The sequence below is a fragment of the Panulirus ornatus genome, chromosome 30 (genome assembly GCF_036320965.1).
Source record: "Panulirus ornatus isolate Po-2019 chromosome 30, ASM3632096v1, whole genome shotgun sequence".
Taxonomy (NCBI): domain Eukaryota; kingdom Metazoa; phylum Arthropoda; class Malacostraca; order Decapoda; family Palinuridae; genus Panulirus; species Panulirus ornatus.
The window spans coordinates 6,085,910-6,103,907 of NC_092253.1; the positions used below are offsets into that span (position 1 = coordinate 6,085,910).

Genomic DNA, 17,998 nt, shown 5'->3' on the forward strand with positions numbered 1-17,998 from the left:
CGGCACGCTACCGTGTCACATGCTTTCTGTGTGGCCCGTTGGCAACTCAAGGGTGGGCCGTTTTGAAATCTGTTTCTTTCCTTACACCTCTAAGCTTTGGAATCCTGTTCTCCCTTATGTCTTTCCTAACAAATGTGTCCTGCCCCTCTTGAAAGGTTAGTTTCCCAATCCTTTTATCCTTTCCTTCTCATTTCTCCCTTTCATTAGCCCTCTTCACATTTGATTTAGACGCCTGCTTCGCTGTGGACTTCAGCCCTTGAATGGCCAGCCTCCATCTTAGAAAAATCTTATGAGAGAGATGTAGGGATAGAGAAACCACACTTCATAGGAAAGGACGACGAATGGAACACACTGAATAAGGAAACTGAGAATGAGGACAACATGGAGAGATCTGGAAAGTTGTATCACACTAGAGAATGTACAAGAGATGGGAGGGTGGGGAGTCCCATGAATGTATAATCACAAGTAAGGTGATTGCACAAAGTTTGCTGCTTAAAAAGACATGGACTCACACGAGTAGAGAACTCACTCTTTGTACTGTATAAACAGTAATTACTCCTACAGTATGTACTCCTACAACGACAGCTGTATCCCAGCAAGTGGAAGCATCAGTAACAACCAGTTAACAGTACACACACACAAACCCTCAGCTTTGTATCTGCATATAGATTGCCTTTTTAACAATTATCCTCATCCTTTCACGCCTCCTATTTCATTGTCATATGTATTTTCGCGGCACATTTTTGGTTAGTTTGATAAGAATCTCTCTCTCTCTCTCTCTCTCTCTCTCTCTCTCTCTCTCTCTCTCTCTCTCTCTCTCTCTCTCTCGCCTTATCTATCTATCTATATATCTATCTATCTATCTGTCTAACAATATGTATATATATATATATATATATATATATATATATATATATATATATATATATATATATATATAAACTGAATACAGGACTCTCAACAAATTTCCCTTCACCATATTCAAAGTAAGAAGAAAAAAATATTAATGAATATCATCCAGAACCCATAACTTCCCTCCAAAACCTCTCATTATAAATGGAACTTTCTTGAAATGAATTACGATTGAATTCGTAAAGCCGCAAGATGTTCAGCCGGACCATAAAAATTTCAGAAACTAATTTCCTTGATGCACGGAGGAGCCGAAAAATAAGCAGCAATAAAAGAGAAATAAAGAAGAGTCGTGGAATGTTCATGTTGTCTTTGGAAGTGTCGTGAGTGAGTAGTGAATTCCAAGATATCTTTTTTATCAAGAAATCATGAGAGTAAAGCAAGAGCTTCTCTTCTTCTTCTTCTTCTTCTTCTTCTTCTTCTTCTTCTACTTCTTTTCCTGCTTCTGCTTCTTCTTCTTCTGCTTCTTTTTCTTCTTCTTCTTGTTCTTCTTCTTCTTCTTCTTCTTCTTCTTCTCCTTCTCCTTTTTCTTCTACTATTTTTTCTTCTTCTATTCTTCTTCTTCTTCTTCTTCTTCTTCTTCTTCTTCTTTTTGTTCTTCTTCTTTCTCATTTTTGGCCTTAACTTATATTTGGTACCAGAAGTGAAGAGAGAGAGAGTATGTGTGTGTGTGTGTGTGTGTGTGTGTGTGTGTGTGTGTGTGTGTGTGTAAAATCACTAACCCTTGTATGTTACAAATAACTAAAGTGCATCATTTTTTCTTTAGACGGAACAGGAGAAAAAGGCACTAATGATGAACGTATGAGCTGGTATTCTAATTGGTACAATGCCGTGGGGGAACAGGTTATCAGTGTGGTAGTATGAAGGAAGATGACTAGAATTGGTATGAGGGGTATCTTGGAATGGCTTAAGTGGTGGTATGAGGGATAATCACCATTGCTGGTATGTGGGGGTATGCTGGGGCACCATAGCTGTGGTGAGGGTGATGATAACAGTGTTAGTATGTGGTATATATATGCTGGGGATGACCATAGTGCTGGTATGTGGGATGATTACCAGTGGTGGTTTGTTGGGTATGTAGGACGACGTAGTGGAGGTATGAGGGATTATCACCTATGTGGTATGTGGGTATTTTACGACGCCGTTGTGGTGGTATAAGGAAAGCTCGACCATCAGTGGTGCTCTGTGGGTTTTGTTTGAACGTCTTAAGTCTGGTATGTGGGTAGGATGAACAGTGGTAGTAGGTGGGATGTTCTAAGACGTCTTAGGGATGGTATGAGGGATTATTACCAGTGGTTGGGATGTGGAGTATGTTGGGACGTCTTAAGGGTAACATAGAGGTAGGTACCAGGAGAGTTATGTGGATAAAAGGAATGGTAGTATGAATGGTATTTTATGGGAAGTGCCTTAGATAGATTCTTGGGAGATGCCTATATTCATATCTAGGATGGTACTTAGGGTGTCGAAGGAGGTACCTTGGAAGGCTTCTAGAAAGAGACCAGAGAGGTATTTAGAGTGGTGTCCAAGGAAGTACCAAAAGTGGTAACTAAGGAGGTATCTAGGAAGGCTCCTAGAGAGATACCTTAGATGGTTTATAGGGAAGGTACCTTTCGCGACGTCTAAGGAGGTACCTACGGTCATACCTAGGTATCTAAGGATATGAGGAAACGTGTGTCTGATAGAGGGAAGGGATGGTATCAGGGAGTGGTAGATAGGGGGAAGCATGAAGACGTAGTAGGTGGAAATGTATCAGGTGATAGGTGGAAGAGATATGAGGGAGTGATAGATTGGGAAGTATTAGGGGGTAGTAGGAGGAGGAGATATGAAAGGGTGGTGGATGAGTGGGGAAGTATCAGGGAGTGGTAGGTAGGAAGGTATCAGGGGGGGTGGTAAGAAGAGGACGTATCAAGCAATGGTAGGTGGAGGAAGCATCAGGGGATGGCAGATAGTGGTAGGTCAGGAAGTATAAGGGAGTGGTAGGTGGGGAGGTATCAGGGAGGGATAGGTGGAGGAGTTATAAAGAAGTAGTGGGTGGAAGACGTAGGTGGGGATGTGCCAAGGGTATTACGTCAGGAAAGTATCAGGAAGTGAGTAGGTGGGAGAGTATCAAAGAGTGAGTAGGTGGGAGAGTATCAGGGGGTGGTCGGTAGAGGGCTATCAGGGATTAGTAGGTGGGGGGAAGTATCAAAAAGTGGTGGTATGAGGAGGGGAAAATATGAGGGTATATGGGTAATAGGGGATAAGTATCAGGGAGTGGTAAATGGCGGAGGTTTAAGACAGTTGTTGGTGAAGTGGGGGCCTGGTTAGCATTACCAGAGGTTTAGGTGGAGGAGGAGATAATAGGAGGTTGGTGAGTGCATGAATTATCAGGGAATGTAAGCATGTTCCTCAAGATGGTTGGCGGTAATATGCAGCTACTACAGTATTAAGTAATTCCACTCAAGGTACATACTAAAGGTGGAATGACGTAAGGACTTGCCTCGGAGTACTCTCTAGACGAGGAGTGGTGTTAGGAAGGAACAACACGTATACACACACACACACACACACACACACACACACACACACACACACACACACACACACACACCATACTCATGAAGATTATTGAATCGTAGATCGGAAAAATATATCTCACTGAGCTCAAAAGCGATGAACATGAGGAAGAGCATTGAGAAAGAGGCTTATGAGAAAGATAACAAATGGATATATCTTGTAAGGAACACTTTATGCCATGGTAACATCTGTCTGTATCGTTACATAATGATCATTCTTCCCTTTAACTTGAACATAACATTCATATGAACAGGTGGATTTCAAGAGGACTCCATGCCATCACGACACACCACCACCACCACGAAACCCGGGATGACCCAAGGGAGAGGCACAGAAAACTGGAGGTTTCCTGTTCGAAGGAGAAGCAGGCGGTGGGGTGGCCGAGGCCGAGCGAGCCATCTCACTGTAATTCCCCTCCCTTGACTGGGGGGAAGGGAGGGGAGGGGAGGGGAGGGGAGGGAGGGACCGCGAGCGTATTATCAATTCATCACGGACAGGTGGAGGTGTGGCGCGTACGTGAGCCCCAGGCTGGCTCCTCCGTTATGCCTGGGTCACTGACTGAGACACACGACATGTCATACAGGCTCACCAGAACACAAGGTTTACGTCGGAGCTTAAGGACCTCACACACACACACACACACACACACACACACACACACACACACACACACAGTCACTTTCATCCATCGTTTTGTTTACATCCTGGTCCCGAGATGGGCCCAAGATGGGTCTTGGACGAGTGGGAGATTTATGGCTAAGGATCAGTCGCAAACGTGGCTACAGATTGTTCCCTGCTTCTTAGATACCACACAGACACACACACACACACACGTATCGCCAGGCAGGCACACACACGCACACACACACGAATATCAACAAACGTTGGTGGCGAGGGCGGAGTGGCTGAAGGAGCCGCCTTGACTCACGCTGAGGCCGCTACTTACATCAAGCAACAGCAGGTCTACGACTTGCGTCTCCAACAGCTCCGCGCGCCATGGGGTAGACTCCTTCTCAAACGCTACGTATTCCAAAGGTTAAACAACGCACTGGGGGCCTAAGATCGCTTACTAACTCACAGCCATTGGCAAAGAGTAAACTAAAGGCACTGCAAGCCTGGCCAAGCCCGCGGCACCAGTCGCTACTGTGCCTCCTGACTTGGGCAGCGCGGATACAGCGTCGCAGATCTTTAGGCTTGTTCCATTTCGTTTCGTGCAGATCTAAACGTCCGTACTTTTCACTCGCGGACGCGCGTCTGTAGAATCTTCGTCGATACTGTAGATCATGTGTGACCCACGGGGACGATTCATGTCAACATTTACCGGCTGTGGTGCATTTTCGTCTCGGAGGAGCGACTTTCACTCCAGAACCGAACGAAAACGACGGCAATTTCCCTCGAATTCCCGCCAAATTCCCCGACACCCCCAGCGAGCGCATGCAGGCAGATTGACCAATCAGCGAAAGTCAGACAACCAAAGAGCCAATGAGAGACGGCCTTGTAAGCGGCTTGGAGCGCCCCGTGTAGATCAATACATTGGGGGGCGCGCGCAGGCTACTACCCGCCACCGCGCCAACGATTTGATTAACATTGATTATTCGGGAATAATCATAAGCTAGACTACGGAATATCAGTCGAATGAAAGAGTGATTAAAAGAGATCAGTAGCGACAAGATGAACGGAGGCATTCGATCGCGCTCCTTGGCAAGGGAATGCACCAAGGATGTTGAAGAAAACAAAAGGTTTAAGTGTAACCCGGGAGACAGTATTCCACTCGCCACGACCAAATTTTTTCACCCTATCGACAAAACCAGGAGACATACGCCGCCAATTACTCATCCTGACGCAGACCAGCCTCGTACAATTAAGGGGGAGGACCACATCAACCCTTTTCTGTCGGAAATGGGGTCACTTTGATCAATGAAACCGTCAATGTGGAACACTTGGCCGACGTCAGGGAGGATGGACAGACACCAGGCTGGGAAATGTGCCGTCACGCCCGACACCGGTACCAGCACACGCCCCCCAACCCCCCCTTTCCTAGTCCCCCCTTTGTACCCGACCAGCGGGAGTCGTATCCGACCAGAGAAGGTCCGTGCACCCAACCAGCGGGAGTTGTATCCGACCAGAGAAGGTCCGTGCACCCAACCAGCGGGAGTTGTATCCGACCAGAGGAGGTCCGTGTATCCGACCAGCGGAAGTCGTATCCGACCAGAGAAGGTCCATATCCGATCAGCGGGAGTCGTATCCGACCAGAGAAGGTCCGTGTATCCGACCAGCGGGAGTCGTATCCGACCAGAGAAGGTCCATATCCGACCAGCGGGAACCATCCCCGAAGCAGCTCGTAACAGACCAGCGTCATGTACATCGAACCAGCTGAACCTGCATCTGAAGCTTCGACCTTTGAACTCAAACCAGCAAAGCCTTTGGTCGACCCAGAGAGAATGAATGGAACCCATAGTCGGCCCGTAGGGCGAGTATACGAACCGTGGGATCTGCCTGTGTCACATGGGATCCCAAACTCCCAGGACTCATTATCCAACCTGTGGGTTCAGAAATCGTGATCATCTTTAAGTGGCTTAGAAGAGCCGTACCCAGACCACTGATTCAGGGTCCACTTGCACCCGAACCGGAGTCGAGGAACTCTAAATGACTCAAGGGAAGAGTTTTATCCGGACCTCGAACGTTTCTTTTATCATCTCTCGAACTAACAGTAATTACTGTCACTAGTGAGGACCGCGATAAAAATGTACCGAGACCCTATTGCTTCAAGAAGATTACGAACCCTGGGTTATACAAAAGTGTAAATGCATAACACCACGATTGAGCAACAAATGACGCACTTACGAACTTTATATACGTGGACATGGCAATGCTCTCATCTGCTAATGCACTGGCAAATATGCATACATGCATGCATAATCACAGACGTATACAGATACGTAAATATGTATGCATGAACACATATACTGGTTTTGTATTCCTTTTATGTTCTAAGGGAAGATGCACATGAATGTTGCACAGTCAGAAGTAGTGTACACACCTTGTCGTCCTATACATATATGCAAAGCAAGTCTTGCGCTTCTGTACAGAAGAAAATATATATATATATATATATATATATATATATATATATATATATATATATATATATATATATATATATATATGTATATATATTGTGTATGTGTGTGTACATGTGTGTCTGTATATATATATATATATATATATATATATATATATATATATATATATATATATACCCAATGTAAAATAAAATCGTATGGAACAGGGAACAAGTTATATTTATAGATGCAGTGACTGTCTCACCCACAGAAAGCAACATTTAGTTTTAAATGGCGAAGCCTCATACTGGCTGTACGTGACAGAGTGGTGTACCACAGGTGTTGTTCCTTGATCCCTTATTCTTTCCATACAATACATGAATGATATAGAACTCGGTCTTGTTTCGAAGATCTCCGAATCTGCGGATGATACACAAACCCGGAGGCAGAGCTGCATATGGGCAAGGATTTGAAATGATGCAAATAGTCCCGACATATGAACTATGAAATTTAACACTGAAGAGTTTGAATTGATGTACCTTGGAGATGGAAATACGAAACACGACTATTAAATGTTTAGAAACCCACTGACTAAAGTTGATGACTTAAAATTTATTGGGTTTGTTATTTGTAAACTCTGAAGTATACTAGATGATATTCAGCAGTTATCGAAAAAGAGGGAACCGAATTATAAGTATCATAGCCAAGATCATCAATTACATAACATAAAAAACAAATCTGACGTTTTTAATGCTCTTTTTAAGACTAAGAATCTGCAGAATATGCAGACCACTTTAGGTCCCCGAAAGTACAAGAAAAACGAATACGTTAAAACAAGTTCAAAGACGTGCAACAAAACTGATTCAGTATTGAACAAGAAAGTTACCGAATGAAGCGAGACAAAAAAGATTAAACCTATCTATCTATCTATCTATCTATCTATCTATCTATCTATTTATCTATCTATCTATCTATATATATATATATGTGTGTGTGTGTGTGTGTGTGTGTGTGTGTGTGTGTGTGTGCGAGATCACTGCTGTTTCTGTATTACAGGGAGAAAATTTTGATATACATATGTACATACAGTAGAAATAATATCTTCCTAGGTGAGTTCGATAGATTCTGAAATGATCAATACGATCTATACCGTCTCGGTAGGATTGGTGAGGGTAAATGTGAGAAAAAAAGAATTCTTAAGAATTATGTTAGCACCAATTTAGAGTTACTACCATCGAAATATGAAATCAATGTAACATTTATTACGGCAAGTAACAGGAAATATCGCTAACAATCGACAAATTACAATATCTTGAAATCAGGGGTTATAATAAGAGGCCAGACGAATGGGCATTTACCAAAATCCTTCGTCCGTGGAATCATATTGTTTCACACAAAAAGTGGCAAGATAACTTTTCACGTTGTTATACCCATTTATCGACCAGCCCAGAGTTGTGTGTGTGTGTGTGTGTGTGTGTGTGTGTGTGTGTGTTATCACATTCTTCGAGGAAACATATTTGGAATGTAGGAACAAAGCAAATCGTGAGTGTACCCCAGAGAGAGACAAATAAGGCCCGTCAACAGGGAGTATGTCTGGCGGCGCCGAGCCATCACTGCGACAGCGTGTGTGTCGCTTTTCCTAGAGCTGGTGATGAACAGACTCGCTAAATGACGACGATACCGTGGGGGGGGAGAGAGAGAGAGAGAGAGAGAGAGATGTGATGAAAACACTCGCTAGGCGGAGGCGATGGCAAGGGTAGTGATAAATACACTCAACAGATGGCAGGTGATGAGAGCGTTAGTGATGAAACTTCTCACTAGATGGCAGCGAGAGCGGAGGGGATGATTATATCCAGTCGATGAAATTTGATGCTGGGGTGATAATGATGCCGTAGTTCGATAATCTGATTATTTTTTTTCCAAGAGCACAGCAGATTATTACATACAATCACTCTTATTCAATTATCTATTATCTTTTTTCTTCCTGGACGCAGGAAACGCGAGTGCGGGCCACATGCGGCCCGCGGGCCGCATTATGTACAACGCTGATTCTGGGAATCGTACATCTACTATACTTAAGTTAACATCTACTTTTACTTTTCTTTTACCCCAAGTAACTTATTCTGAATTGAACCTTCTACACTAAATACCATTTTTTTTTTTTTTTTATGTTTTCCTTTATATATCTCTTTGTGAAGCCCGTGATGTGGTCGAAATACAAACATTATAATATAAACTTTTATCTTTTACGGTGACCTATATCATGGTAGAGTTTGATACATAATCTAAAAACTACTATTTATTTAGTTATGTAAGACAAATAGCCAATATAGTAAAATAAATAAAAGCCTTCATTTAAACCTAACATAAAAGAAAGGCTAATTTATGCAGAAGCCCGGACCAAAATATATACATATTCAGTTTATCAAACATATTAATATTTCTAATTTGGATTTGGTGTAGTTATTTTCTCTAAGTGCACTATGAAAATTATATCAATTCTGAGAACATTATATTATCTTTCAAATCATCGATGAAATAATATGAAATTGATTCATTGAACAAGAAAATGTAGATAGCAGTAAAGGCGCATGTTATATGAAGTATTCAGAAAGTGAGAACACTTAGCGAAAAAGTTTTCCTAAAATATGAACAAAAAGAAAAACATTCATGTCACTGATAGATATGGCCACATTTAAGAGGAAGGCGTCGCACTGGGTGTAAAGGATGCTTATAAATAGCGAATAGAAGCTAAATATTATCAGCCAGCAATAGACGTCAAAATATATCACGATCATTGAACACGCTTTTCAACAATAGATGAAAAATACCTTTCCAAAAAATCACTCCGTCATAATATCGTTCTTGAAATAAGTCTTCATGATATAGTGTTTTACTGAAAGAATTTTTGTGTAATATTTATGTGTCAAACATCAATTTCTATTTACCTATTGGGGAGGGGGGGAAAAAAGCAATTAGAGAATTGATAATGTAAACTCTTTGACGTACAGCAGCAAGGAGTTAGATTGCCAGCAACGAGAGAAGACACAGTGATGAACTCCACACACACACACACACACACACACACACACACACACACACACACACACACACACACACACACATACACACCACCATGTCTAGCGTCACTTCAGAAGGAATCATGAGTCCCTTTTGATTCGCTGATTCGCACGCTAGCGAGCAGACGTCTCTGTTCTACCCGCTGAGCGTCCGGGCTCTTACCTAATTACCAGAGAAGAGTGAGAGAGAGAGAGAGAGAGAGAGAGAGAGAGAGAGAGAGAGAGAGAGAGAGAGAGAGAGTATAATGCAGCGTGAGGAAGCTGTTTCCCCGTCTTTTATTCAGTGTGAAGAGTGATGATTGACTTGGCAAGTTACAAAATCATATGAGGAATGAATAAAAAAAAGAAAAAAAAAAAAAAAAATATATATATATATATATATATATATATATATATATATATATATATATATATATATATATATATATACTCATCCCAAACTTATGAAAATCATTTCGTCTATTGTCTCTCATATGCCAGTATGTTGTCTGGTATGCTGTGTGGGTCGTATGCTGTATGCTGTGTGGGTCGTATGCTGTAGGCAGCATACACTGAGATCTAACACCAGATGTTTATAAACCAAGGCTCTCGCTGCTATGCGGTATGTGTCGTGGCAGTGAGGGTATTCATGGACGCCATTACTACCCTAGTGTATGGGGATAACGACGTACACTGCGGGATCTCACGAGTCTCGGCTGCTGGTGGCTTGGCATCATATTGACCCAGGCTTGTTGAAGAGGCTGTAAGTGTGGCTTTGTTTATTTTGTTATTGTTTCCCTCGCTTTGTACAACTGTTATGGGTCCCGGTACTGTAGTTGTTAGTAGTGTTATTACTATTGTTATAGATGTTGTTAATGCGAGTGGTGAGGTTAATGGTTATACAAATATTATTCATGTTATTATCATTATCGCCGTGGTGATGTAATTTTTTTATGTACTATGGGAGTGTGTGTGTGTGTGTGTGTGTGTGTGTGTGTGTGTGTGTTTACCTACTTCATACTCTTTGATGGGAGTTTCAGGGGGAAGGGGTCTTACATTCGTGGAGCCCCCATCTCTAAATTATTCTCCGTTATTATCCAACTACTTTTTTTTCAACTTCTGTAAGGTGTCTTTCCCTCAGAATTTCATCACTCAAATTAATCCATTCATCCACCACTCTTATGCTACGAAACTACTTTTTTACATCATTTCCTGGCTAATTTCTTGTTTACTTTCGTGGTATGGTTGTTCTGTCTTCACATTGTCCTAAGAACAGCTTGCTTATAACGTCATGAAACCAAATTGAAAAGTTAAAGTTTGTAATCAAATCACCCTCAGTTTTCTCTCTTCCATGGTGGACAAATTTAAGCTTCTAATCTCTCGCTGTAATTCAGCGCTTCTTAAATCTGATAACATCTCTGTCGTCCTCTGTTGGACGTTTTCTATTAGTTCTTTCTGCTTGTTTGAGAATGGCGACCAAGATTTGAGATGTATATTCTAGTTCTGGACCTATAAGAGAAGTGACCAGCTTACTGAATACTTCTACATCTATACGTCTCATTTGGTGTTTTCCTGAGAATGGGTTTTGACGTCAGGTTAAGTATAATCTAGACTCCTACTTTCCCAACAAATTATTTTCAGTTAGTATTCGTATTGAGGCTTTCTTACACTGTGATCCATCCTCGTTACTCTGTATATACACGGGTTAAACTTCATCAATCTTATATCAAACTTAACGTTTGGAGTTTGTCTATGTCCCCTTGCAAGTTGATGCTTTCTCCTTCCCTCATAACTTTGGCATCATCAGCGAACATATTCGGGCAAGAGTCCAAATCGGTCTAGCAAGTCAACAAAGTCCCCAACCCATTTCGAAAGGACTTCGCTACTATGCAAGTAAATTACCTAATTGTAATGTACGGAAAGGGACTTCTACACTGGTTAAGCCTCATCATTTCAGCTTTCTCTAATATCATACAAGTTCGAAAACTGATCAATTATTCTGTCCACATTCGCTATACTATTAAAACGTTTATTCTATTCATCCAATACGTTACTCTAACAGTACTGAATTACTTCATTATATCCTTCCTAACAACTGCCCTCGTAAATCTCATATCATGGGCTCTGGTTAGTCTACCTCTTCATTTTCTGAACTGTTCACAAGCCTCGTATTCGAAATGATTTAGAAATTTAAAGCTCGTGATCAGGTCACCCCTCTCTCTTCTCTCTGCATCTTTTATACTCGTATTTTATGTTTCCCTGAGTGTTGTCACCAAACCTTGAGAACCCTATTATACTTTTGGCCTAATGTAGTCTCCCTCCACACACAGATTCCTGCAGTTTATCTCCTCCTAGATGTGCAACGCTCATGTACTATGAAATACAGTTGAGGTGGTAAATGTAATGCCATTCGGTGAGACTAGATAACAACTTTCATGGGAGACCCAGTGGGAACGAATCAATTGTAAACAAGTGGGAAGAAAAGGTAGAGTACACACATTCATTTGTTTTTTCACATGTAAACAATAAGGAATATCTCTAAGGCCAACATGAGGATGCAAGAAACACTGTTTCTCTCCTATGCAAGTGACTCAAGGCTGTAACCGACATGTTCACCCACTCCCCTGTCTCATAGGTGTCTTGACTCTATTCACCAATGATTCCATCCCTCGTTTACAAACAGCAGTCGCTAATGAACTAGCTAAATCTAATTAGCAACATGGAATACGAGACATGACTGACGTGTTAATGAATTTTGATTGTCAAGAAAGATGGAACTTAGGGGTTTAGTGTTGACGTTTATAGACACTGTGGCATTATAGGACCTGAGAACCATGACTGATGCTATTCTTAGGTGATCCCCTTAAGGTTCTTGGGACAGTATTAAGGGGTAAGATACTTCAATGAGTTTGACAAGTCGAGTCAAAGTAGGGAGTAAGAAAGTAACTTCTCAGTTTCTAATCATAAACAGAAATACAAAGAAATGCAAACGGGAATGTATCACTGGTTTCGTTCGAGGCTGCTTGTCATGGAAGAAATTAGAAGATATATATATATACATATATATATATATATATATATATATATATATATATATATATATATATATATATATATATATATATATGTATATATATATATATATATGTATATATATATATATATATATATATATATATATATATATATATATATATATATATATATATATATATATATATATACACTTCGAGTGTGTCTGTGTGTGTCGAAAGAACAGGCAAGCATTCCAGAAATCATGCCACCACTTCACACAATGAATCGTTTCTTTGCATGTCCTCAAAGGAACACTTTGGCGTGTCATTTAGACAAGTGAATGACGATGTCTAGTTCGAAAAAAAAAAGAAATATATAAGAAACACTGATAGGTTTTCAGGTAAGTAATGTCGTCTGGTTGGAAAATCAAACTGAAGAAATGTGGCCTTTCTTTATACAGAATTTACGCACCAAAGTTGAAGTATCAGAAAAAAAAAAAAAAACCACACGAGGTCGACAGAAGAGAGAAAATATGTAAACACAAAGTTGTCGTGAATTTTTTCCAACAGAATCTAAAGCTGACCAGATAAACAGTTTTATAGTTCGAGTTGAACTTTAAATGACATTTACTTCCAACCTTTGCCAACATTGTTGGTTCTCTCGTGGGCTTACCGAAAGATAAAATACCTTTTACATGGACTGATGGAGGGTATCGAACTCTTAAGAAGCATTAGGATGGGCTTATAACTACACCTGCTTTATAGTTACTTAAAAGCTATCAAAGGATTTCATAACAGGTACATGAGGTTCGAATACTTTCAATCGCAACTTCACTTCAACTCAGACAAACCCATTTTCAACACACCCTCCACACAATTGGGCTTCGACCTGACCCTTACATCTCAGGTCAAAGACTAGGGTCAAGGTGCTGATTGCAAGAAAGACAAAAAAAGAAGGAAAATGAAAGAAGGCACTGAGCAAAAACAATACATTTCTCTTTCCTAAGGAGGAAGTCATCATAATAGCGAATATTACGCCTTTTGATCCTTTGATTATGCGACTGTGCAAAAAAATGAGTCCATTTCAAGGAATCTTGTATTCAACACCTTCATAAGACTCACACAAGCTGCCCAGATTATACAACACTGATGAAGCATCAGTATGAAAGAGTAGCTTGCGAATTAGGGTAAACTAATTCAGGGAATTTGATTCACCTGTACCTATTACCTTTGTTATTTAGAATAAATCAATTACAAAGAATGAATCCTCCAAATATCAACTGGTAGTACTTAATGCCTGTGTTATCTAGAATAAATTGACTACAATATAAATCTTTCAGAGCAACGAATTTACCAGCTGGCATTACTTAATGCGTCTGCAGTCCGACTGAACTGACTTACAAAGGAGTAATTCCCATATAACAAATTACATAAAAAGTACTACTGTACCTACTGATTTTTTTTCGACGATGTTCTTAAACCACTGCAAAATACACTATGAGGTGTTACCGGGCTCCACCTGCAAGGGGTGGTGGGTATATACCATTGGAAGTACAGTCTCGTCAAAGAATCTTTCACTCCAAAAGGAGTCTACATTTTCCTACGACTGGAAATAGCGCAACCTTGAGCTACAGGAGATCATAGACAGGTCCTGGGTAACACCAAGACTCTTCCAGAGAAATGAGTCCTGGGATGATTATGAATCGGTGAAAAAAAAACGATCACGGAGACTCGCATAGCATGGTAAACTAAATTGAATACAAAAGTCCATGAATTTGTAAAAAAGTGTACAGAGGTAACGACCGCATTTTCTTTAAGAATAAGTTGTCGAAAAGCCCTGAAACCATCATTACCCACTGTGAAAATGAGTCTGTGTAATAGACGGAGTGATCTCTGTCGACACCTTTGGCGAAGCAAGACTTGTTACTCTGAAATTCTCTTTTGTACAGAGATGTACAGAAATACCAGAAGATCTACTGATAAAGAAACTTTCAAGACAAATTGCTCCGAAAGCTTAGAGTATTGAGAAAGGTACAGACTTTGGCAGTGAGGCTCAAGAGAAACGCTATTACGATATCATGAAGACAACTGTATTTAATACCTTGCTAAGAACACATTTGTAAGTAGACGAGAACCATTGTCTGTTCACAAAGGCTGTTCACTTGTTCTTTTCATTTGTGAGCTGACGATTAGCTTTGAACAAATGAGAGATGCAGCGAGTACTCTTACTCAAACCTTAGGCAGAAGGAGGCCTGTATAAAACTACACCATCGATCTATTCAACTGCATTTGTTCTAAATGTAAATGTCTCTGCAGCCTTTTCGTTCGAATGTGAATATTTGCATAGCATTTCACTCCTCATTCAGCACCGTGGTACACTTTGTAAGCTCCGTCACCGTAAACAGAATACGTTGTGATGATAACAAAGACCATCGTGTTCTCTGAGAACAGACCACGACTAAACCAAATTAAACCAGTGATTACAAAAAACAAAAAAACATCAGGGTTGGTTTCAAACCCCCAAAAGAAGACAATGGAGCTTGGCACTTTGTAAGTAACGGAGTAACGCAGGGTTTGTTGTGGATGTCATTTCTTTCGTTCTCTGGTGCATTGCGGAATACCATAGGACATAGGCGTGAGATTAAAGGGGAGACGCGAGACTGCACCCACAGAGGGGTGATAATGGAGACGATCCAGCAGACGCAGTCTACACAGACACAGTCTAAACAGACACAGTCTACACAGACATAGTCTCCACAAACACAGTCTACACAGACACAGTCTACATAGACACAGTCTACATAGACACAGTCTACACAGACACAGTCTACACAGACACAGTCTACACAGACATAGTCTCCACAGACACAGTCTAGAACACTTAGAATGATCTTAAGCTAAAGAGTTGTAGACAATCTCACAGACTACGAGAAGAAGAAGAAGAAGAAGAGGAGAGATATCTCGTTGTTTTAGATATGAGCTACTTTTCTACTACTCCTACCCAACCCCCGTCTCTGAATGAACACGACGAATTCTGGGACATTCTGAGGCACTTCTCACCATGGGGGCAGTAATGAGACGAAATATCTACACAACAGCAACGAATTCGTAAAAGTAATCAACCTTCACAAACTATCAAGGCTGATCAATATGACTGAAAAGTGTGAGTTGTAAAGAATGTACTACGTAGGCAATGTACGTGGAAGAAAACATGATCGTCTACCAAAAACAGAAAATTTCTTAGTAGCACAGTATTCATTGTCGATTCTTGGCAAAGAAAAGCCTTTTCAGAAAAAAAAAAAAGTTGTTGACGATGGATGGATCAGATATGAATTTTTCATATATGTAATTTTTCTAAATCAGAAGATCGAGTTTAAGTTCTAACTTAGTGTTTAATTGAATCAATCTATATGGAAATCAATGTATTTTTCATTTAACTGAGCAAATCCTAAAGAAATGATTACCACTCTCGGACGGTACGTGATTGGATGGACTGACACATCTGTTGACAAATGTTCAAGGATTACAAACAGGAAACACTAGAGCTTGAAGGAGCATAATCAGATTAACAAAAAAACTTAAAAAAAAAAAAAAGAAATAGATAGCTGATGATAGCGGTATCATACGACACATTTGTTTACCATAATGTCACTTTTGGCATCCATCCTCACCAGACTACTGTCTGCCATCCTTCTACTCGTATGATCTTTTTTCCTTTCCTTTCTAAGCCTCACGAAGCATCACGAAACATCCCTCGATTCTCCCCTTTCCTCTACACCAGAATGTATCCTCAGTCTGTCTCTCACGCGTAGCTAAACCTCGGGTCTTCTCTCCCCATAGACATCATCCAACCCTCAGACCACCTATAGATATCAAGTTATACTTTATGGATTCAGCACCTTTTTCCTGGAACCTCTAACTCTCCGTGTGTCTTATTGAACGCCCCTAAAGCACCTTCATTCTTGGAATCACTGAGAGCTTCCAGTTACCTTTCCCATACCCAGCGAAAAATGACTTGGCAACCCTGGAGGCTTGAACTATGGAAGCTACAGTTGCATATCTGCATATGCATGAGAAAAGTAATCTCATAAACATGCATATCTGCATTATCCCTTCACCCTGCAGTTTATGCAGTTATTCGTAATGATCCACCTGTTTCAGCATATAGCTATATGTAGTTCATTATGCATGCATGATTCTTCGTATATGTGTTTTTTGTTGAAGCTTATCCCAAGACCCTTCACGACCACGATGCATTTACCATAAAGAAGACACAGAACACTTACTACGCAATCACCCTTCTCTTTCTGCACAGAAACGCACGCGAAACACCGCAATGATTTACGACCTGTGAACTAGACCAGTGGACGTGGCCAGCTTCCTGAGTGCTGCAGGAGGCTCATCAGGAAAGAAGGACCACCTGGGCAGAAAGGAAAGAGACTATATATGTGTGTGTGTGTGTGTGTGTGTGTTATAAGACTCCATCTTCCTGTGGTTACACAGCGAGGGAAAAGTCCCCTTGAAGTAACACAGCCTTGGAGCCGCAGAAGCTCCTGGGAAACGAGATACTGAATAACACTAAGAGAGAGTACTCACCTCAGTGGCGACGGCTAGGTGTCTCTCCAGCTGCATTCTCTCCTTGGTGACGGTACGGATGATCTGTTCCAGCTCCAGTGTGCTCTGGGCTCGCGTAATCTGAGGTCACAGAGGAAGAGGTCATGAAATACGTAAATTTGATACCCTGTCTCCACATACACAGAGATTCCACCCGTATATTAACTTCCGTAATCCACCAACACTCAATACTTTACTCAGTTTCTGGTGTTAGACGCAATCAGTACCTTCACAAACACTTATCTCTACCGTACAGATTCTGTCACATACCCACAATCCCTCCACACAATCATGTCCAGCATACAGACTTTCAAGCACCACACACATTCACTCCCATCTATAATCATCCATCTACATCTCCCTTACGAAAATCACTTCCCCTCTGGCCTACAATACTTCTAGCCACATCCCATGTACTTCACTCCTACCCCAAACACATAACTAAAGTCCCCAGGCTCGAAGCGTGTGTGATTACATCTGGTCTCCGATATGGTTTCAAACGCATGGCTTGTGTTCTTCAAGATATCATGAGGGTCTGGTTACGTTTATGCATTCCTGTCTGTATGTGTTCTCCTGCAGTTGCACCTGTGATTAAAGAACTGATGGCAAACGAGGCTAACGAAAACGTTTCAGAATTTTGTTCCGATCGCACACAGTTCACTACCAGCCTAAGTGAAACATGGACTACCACACTCGTAAAAGCGTTTTCACAATAGCCTTGATGTATGAGCATCAGCTTCTTTTATAGTTCGTCCTAAGTCTGATGGACTCGTAGAGAACTATT

At 41.1% G+C, this 17,998-nt stretch overlaps 1 protein-coding gene across 1 annotated transcript in view; it reads right to left on the reverse strand.

Moving 5' to 3' along the window:
* Positions 1-17,998, reverse strand: part of Rbp (RIM-binding protein) — a 293,718-nt gene that overhangs the window by 241,163 nt on the left and 34,557 nt on the right. Inside the window, exon 5 of the mRNA XM_071679462.1 lies at positions 17,197-17,295. Within this exon, the coding sequence (XP_071535563.1) occupies positions 17,197-17,295 (99 nt within the window). The remainder of the gene's footprint in view (positions 1-17,196; positions 17,296-17,998) is intronic.